This window comes from Trematomus bernacchii, unplaced genomic scaffold (assembly GCF_902827165.1).
Source record: "Trematomus bernacchii unplaced genomic scaffold, fTreBer1.1, whole genome shotgun sequence".
Taxonomy (NCBI): domain Eukaryota; kingdom Metazoa; phylum Chordata; class Actinopteri; order Perciformes; family Nototheniidae; genus Trematomus; species Trematomus bernacchii.
In genome coordinates, this window is record NW_022987582.1 from 8707996 (window position 1) to 8715092 (window position 7097).

A 7097-nucleotide genomic window follows, 5' to 3' on the forward strand; every position below is an offset into this window, starting at 1 on the left:
AATGTGACCACGCCCTAATTTATGCAAAAACTTTAAGACCTAATATAAATAAAAGGGTCGCGTTAGAAAACAATTCACTCACAGATTCATAATCACGAAGGTGGAATCTAACTATATACATAATAAAATGTATTGGAGCCAGGGCTAGAAACGTTTTTTTTCTGCTGTGAAAATGGGCATTTTAACATTGGGGTCTATGGAAATTGCTCCTTTCTGCAGTCATCGCCTATCGGCCAATATATGAACTGCAGTTTGTGGCACTTCCGTATTGGCGTCCCGGCTCTTCCCCAGAGTTTGCCGCTTGATCTAGACCGACAATTTTTTGGAGCTGGAAGTGAACCGCATTCCGGAGCTATGACGCGGCGCCGCTGCGGTGTGAACAGGAAAAAGCGCCGGTGTGAAAGGTATCCTCGGTTATAGCTCCTCAAGAGAGCCTCCTCGATCCTCGGTCCTCGATGTGCATTTATAGAAATGGGATGTCCTTCAACATGGCGCGCTGAAATCTATTTCCGGGTCACTACCGGAGGACCGAGGAGTCGAGGAGGCGGAAATGAGATAAATGGGAAACGTTCAAGGTGTCAAGAATGACTCGGGATTTGCAGTGATGTGGCTTTGTCTTTTTTTGCTTGATGAGCCTAAACTGAGAATTGTTACCAATGATTGCTTGGTGTTTACAGAGCCCATCCCCAAGTGTGACGTGGAGCAGTGGAACAAAGATGTTATGCAACGCAGCAAGGAGCTCTATGACGCCAGGATGATTTCTCACTGGGAACCCATGGACTCCATTACCTCCCCCATCATAAATAAATAAATAAATCATCTCATCCTGATCCCTCTCTAAACAAATATTTCCGTTTTTATGATCCCATAATCTGCCATGATCTAACGTCACAATAATATATTACTGTAACGTTAATTTTGTGCCTTTGCTTTTGCATGTGAGTGAATATGAATGTGACCACAATGGTATGTGTCCTAATAATGCTGAATTGTCCATTGATTTAGTTATTTAAAGGGACAAGAATGTCATCCTCAAAGGCATATACTGCACAAAAATGTACTTCAGTATGTAGAATAGAAAGGAATTTTTCAAAAATGTGTGATATAATATATTACAATTTTATTGAAAATAATCTGGTATACATATAACAAAACATAAACTTTACAGAAATAGTTTTATTTTGGCTACATTATAACAGCATGGTTACTGTGAAAATAAAGAAGAAACATAAACATTAGATTCAAAGGTTTTATTGTCATGTGCACATAAGCTAGTGTAGAAATGGCTATGAAAATATTATGACCCAAGCTCCTTCAACGATGCAACATATATAATCAAATACAAATAAGAAATAGTGCAAGAAGCCTGTATACATGTAAATAGAATATGATATATACAAGAACATAATATGAAATTGATATTGTACATTTAAGACAAAATTAAATATGGTTTATTGCGGTGATAACTATTTAGATAAATAAGTAGCGAAGTATAGCAAATAATGAATCGCTTAAGATACCACCATCTATTTTTACCAATGAAACTGTCAGCAAACGAAACTGCCCAAAAAATAGACATATTGAATACTAACATAAAATGTATATACATATTGAGGAACAAGCTCAAAAGGTGAAAGGAACCTGTATATCTTGTATTTTCCGTGAGTCTAATGAACGTCTTGAACTGTATTGATTGAATGTGATGCTTTCAGTCTGCATGACAGAATACAGGGTACAGTCGTTTTTAGAATAATGTGTTTTTTTGTGGAATGCTGAATCATTTCACAAAAAAAGTATGCTTTAAAAACGAATTCACAGTGATAATGCGCTTTTGTGCACAGGGACTGCTAGTCAGCGACGTGCAGTCAGGGGAGGCAGGGGAGGCAGAGCCTCACCTGTCATACTCCGATGTAATGGAAAAACAACTAAAGAAAAACTAAATAGTAATAATAATAAAATGTCTCCACTGATCTGAGTTGTAAGTGTGATTTATGTATGATTCCAATCGCTTTTCATAGTCAAAATCAGCAAATTTGCCGAGCTCCGCTACGGGAGCGATGAGAAGTGAGGCAAGGACGTGCTCTGCATCTTGTAAGCCCACAGTAACTTGCTGGAGCGCGGGCACTAATTTAGCGCGGGCACTTATTTTGTGAGCGCGCTCAAGCCAGTTACTGTGGGGTAAGGTGAGGCACAGATGAGCTCTGCCTCACCTCAGAATGCGTCACCCCACAGAAACTGTCTGGAAAGCGGGCCCTAAGCGCATGCCTGTTACCATCTCACTGTATGTCACCAATGTAATGTTTGTAGATCCCTTTATTACATTTATCCTCGCCATCCATAGTCTCTAAATAACTTATTTCACGTATGATATTTAGGCTCGCTGGTCTCATCATACAACGGCAATGAAAAAAGCAGGCAGCCATAAACTCTGCCGCACTGAAGGGGGCACACGTGAGCCCACAGGTTCTTGTTGCTACTGTAATTCTACGCAGAGACGGTAGACGCAAACAACAAACTAGACTTTTGAAACTACAGGAAGATAAGGAGGACTTTTACAAAAAAGTAATAGAGATTGTTGTCCAGAAGGATAGCATGGACTTCATCTTCAAGTCAAGGTAAAACCACATTTGTAATGAAAATGGGATCTTACTAAGAAAGAACAATCCAATATTTAGATTTTGGGTATCCTTTTGTTGAACGGTCTGTTTAAAATGAATCGAAGCATCAGACTAAAAAAAGCTTTTGAAAATAACCGAATATTTCGATTAAGGTCAAAATATAATATTTGTAAATCTGACTCAGTGAGTCAGTGCCTCACCAGCCATGAACCTCACCGCACGTCACTGATGTTAAACCGACCACTTATACTTCCTCCTTTTTCAAGTTGTGGTTTCCTCTAGTTCGATGTTTGGTGCAGATCTGCTGCTGTATATGCAATGAAACTTGCATAAGGTTTCCAGCTGCACCGGGGACCTTTTGCCGTGCAATAACTTCATACACAAAACCAACGCAGACTTAATGGTGTTTCCGCTAATGAATGAAAGGAATGATCAGTATCTGACTTTATCTTTGACTTGTTGCATTGCGTCTGTTAAATTGGTAGTTGAAGATTAATTGAGGTTACCGGGGTTTATATGCTGACGTTTACAGGTTTTGACTCAGTGGGATTAAACACAATTTCATTCAGAAAAATAACTGAAATTGATAGTTCTGATCCATTCTGTTCCAATCCAAACTCAGTCATAAATCTCACATATCCAACACCGTATTAACAGTACAACTCGTTATATTTATGTGATAACATTTAAAAATATATAATGTATTTGCATGCATGTGACTTCAATACAACATCCTAAAACCATAAAATCATGTCTGTGTCTCTAACAGAATCACATACACTCCACTGTATTCTTAAAAATACATCACTGTCTAACTTAACTCCCACTCCAAAACGTACCCTTCATTAACCTAAACCTAATTATGAGTGAAGTGAAGTTCTAAAATACAATATAAAAGTTGAGAATGACCTAGTTTTGACTTTGCAATACATGTCCTCATTGTAGAGATGACCAGGGATGGAGATAGCCATAACAGGAACAGACATTAGACAGCAGTGCTCCTCTCGTCCAGGCTGGTGGTCTGCGAGTACACTGATCCGGTAATTCTGTCCTGAGGTATGCAGACCTTGACCATTTTACACAGTCTGCAGGGAGCCCTGTTTATCAACCTAAACAGGTGCCTCCTGAACTTCTCCCCAACAAACACATACAGGATGGGGTTAAGGCAGCTATGAGAGTAGGCAATGGCCTCAGTGACCTGTAACGCCAATCTGATGGCTTTGCTGCTTTGGCAGTCAGAAATGATGTGCAATAGCTCCAGTGCTTTGAAGAGGGATGCAATGTTGTAGGGGACCCAGCAGATGAAGAAAACAACTACCACTATGAGAACTAAACGGATGGCCTGTTTCTTGGATGACTGGCTGTTCAGCAGCCTCCAGACAATCTGTGAGTAGCAGAAGCCCATGATGAGAAGAGGGACAAATAGACCCAACATGTTCATTTTAAAAAGGCTGAAGATCCTCCAGTAGTGAGAGTTGGGAAAGACGGGGTAGCAGTCGTGAGTTGCATTAGTACCTGGCTGTTGTTGGAGAAAGATCAGGTCAGGGAAAGAAGCCATAAATCCAACCACCCATGTAACAGATGCTGCGATCATTCCAAAGGACCTCGTCCGGGCTCTCATAGCGTAAACAGCGTGTACTATAGCCAAGTAGCGGTCGATGCTCATTAGACTGATGAAGAAGATCCCACAGTAAAAAACAATGTGATAAATACCCAGGACCACTTTGCACATGGCATCCCCAAACCGCCAATGGTCCCGGGCTTGGTGGGCTAGGAAGGGAAGGGTGCACACCAAGAGAAGGTCAGCTACAGCCAAGTTTAAGAGGCACACGTCCGTCATGCTGCGGAGGCGAACCCCACGTGTTAAGACCCAGATGACCAGACAGTTACCCAGAAGGCCCGTGAGGAAGAAGATTGCATAGAGCGCGGGAAGAAAACTGGCCCCGTGTGGCTGATACACACACCTCCCAGTGCTCCCACCAACGAAGAACGTCTCATTCCCATAGTAGTCATCATACATGTAGTCATATTCTGGAGTAGAGCTGGTGAGAAAAAGTGACAGTAAGGAAATATTAATGATGAGGGAGATGCCATTATTTCAGTTCAGTTTATTCAATCTACAAACATTTAGCTTTAAAAAACTCTGTAGCTGTGGGCAGTACAATACTAAGCTAAGCTACAGGATAATGTTGTTGTGTTCTTGCAACCGAATCTGAGAAACTCTCAGCAAAGGAGTTACTAACTTAGTGAGGGGAATGACATGCTAGATAGAAACTGAAGAATCCAGCTGCTGATAATCAAAATTCCTCTACGTGGCCTGGAGTACAGTTACACAGTGAAAGCAAGGGAGGCACAGACTGACAAAACTGCAAAATAAAGAGCATATAAACGCATGTGTTTAGGCAATAGGTTAAATCTTACCTTGGATAGCCTTCTACAGATGAATTTTCACTTATTCCAATGAAACGAGCAACAGTAGGGACAGCTGTGGCCATGGCCAACATCCTGAAAAACAAAACAAAACCATGACGTCATTTGTGAGGAATAAAAACCCACACCCTGGATCAGTCCAGTTTGTTTGACTTTATACAACATTTATAAAGATGAATGTTGCTTTGCTACAGTGCAGATTTTATTTTTATTTTTATTTGTTTTGCTCTTTTTTGTTTTACAACTCCCTTCTTTGCTTAAGTACAGGGCTTCTTAAGTCGTTCCCTATAACTAAACCTTTGGAATTTTGTATTGAACTTGTTTATTTTAGAAGATTATTTCCTTCCCCTTGACTACTCATTGGAATGTACAGACAGTCTAAATTTGTGCGAGTAAACTCATTTGTTTAAAAATTAATATCCAGGAGGAATTGCACCCTTCCTTTACTTGAGAAACACACCAAAGCACTAACTCCTCTTTGTATTTTATTTTTACAATGTTAGACTTAAATCTAATTAAACAAAAAGGTCATCATTCTTATCTCCTTACCTAAGCCTAGCATTTGAAACATTTGATCATTATATCACTTTCTTGTAACATTTAGATCAGGTTTTTAAAGCCCTTAACTTGGTAGGTTCAATTGATAGTTGTTTGCCTTCCAGAACACTGTACTTTATTAGTTTACCCAGCAACCACTGAAAAGGAGTCAGAGATTGAAGCCTTTGTCTGTTCAACTCAAAGCTATGAGATGCGTAACCTACAGATTTCAGGGATGCTAGCTCACTATTTTTAAAAAGCAAACCACCAACTTCTCTCGTTGCTACAGCCTTTAACTATCCATCACTTTCCTGATACAGACCTGGAAATGTATTTCCAGAGTTTTTGCACAAACACAGTTGTTCGGTCAGATTTCAAAATATTTTAAAGTATTTTTTGTGAGGCCGACAAAAACCAAACCATACAGATATATGAGCATCGATGCAACATATATGGCCATGCTAGTTAGTGGGGTTACAATAGATGGAACAACAAGACATACATTTAGTGAGGTAACGCTCTCAGACTGTATTTATAATGAATTAAAATACTTAAAAGTAGTTTTAAAAATCCATAAGGAAAAAGTATACATTGTAGCACCATGTCCCAATCAGCTGAATTAAAATACTTGACATTTATGTTCTATATAACCTCATAACCACAACTGAAACTCTTGGCTGGACTTATAGTATGAGGTCATTTCTAATGACTCACAGCTGGTGTCAAGTAGGGTCAGAGTTAATCAATTCATTTCAATACATGTTAAGCTTATGTCCAACAAAGATATGTACATGTTCTTATCATAAAGCATGTGCATGTAAAAAATGAAATACAAATGTACATACCAGTTATGTTAACAAGATAGCTGAAAGTGGTGTTTTATTCTAGATCAAAGATGCTGAGGTGGACGGCCAGATCAAATAAATGATCAGATATGTAAGCAAGCTCAGAAAGCACTGTGTGCAAACCTGTTGTTTCACACCTCTTTGTGGTGTGCAACCCCGTTAAACATCACTCCCATCTCTTAACCAAACCAGGTGGGCTTGCTTGCAGGCTTGCCTTGAAGAGTGATATATTTGTATGCATATGTTCGGTGGTTTGTAGCTTCCTGGTAAATGCTTTCAAACCGTGCATCATGCATGTAATATCACAGTGTCTGTCGATAACCATAACCCATATACAAATGCAAGCTTTAAAAGATGCAATGCAAACCGGAGCAGTATTGGAGGATTGAAGAGTTTTTCATGTTGTATATGTTTTTATGTTTGGAATAAAGACTCCTGAAACTGCATAAGTGTAGTTTCAAAACAGCGCCATGTATTGGAAGCAAATTACTTTCTCTGTGTAGGGACTGAGGTTCTAACTAATATCTAAAGCGAGTGAGATGCTTGTTACGGATTTAAAAACAAATATGCACCGTTTTTAAATTAGTCAGTTGTTTTTAAATGAGTTAAGGGATTCTGCTCTGCACACTTCTTGGAAAGTACTTACAATCTACCAAGAAGGAAATGC

General features: G+C 39.4%; 1 protein-coding gene across 1 annotated transcript; it reads right to left on the reverse strand.

Annotated features, from left to right (window-relative positions):
• Window positions 1–2783: 2783 nt before the first annotated feature.
• LOC117480487 (C-C chemokine receptor type 5-like) lies at window positions 2784–6556 on the reverse strand. The gene is made up of 3 exons (XM_034127832.1): window positions 6431–6556; window positions 5040–5123; window positions 2784–4660 (listed from the first exon to the last, which is right to left on the reverse strand). Exons 2-3 carry the CDS (start codon window positions 5120–5122, stop codon window positions 3604–3606), a joined length of 1140 nt encoding a protein of 379 aa, XP_033983723.1. The 5' UTR covers window position 5123; window positions 6431–6556; the 3' UTR covers window positions 2784–3603.
• Between the last annotated feature and the right edge of the window lie 541 nt (window positions 6557–7097).

Bases quoted from the DNA above. Each gene is read 5' to 3' on its own strand.
- LOC117480487 (XM_034127832.1), bottom strand. From the start codon at position 5,122: ATGTTGGCCATGGCCACAGCTGTCCCTACTGTTGCTCGTTTCATTGGA. The intron at 4,661-5,039 runs GTAAGATTTAAC...TTTTCTCACCAG, and splicing joins TCTGTAGAAGGCTATCCAAG to CTCTACTCCAGAATATGACT.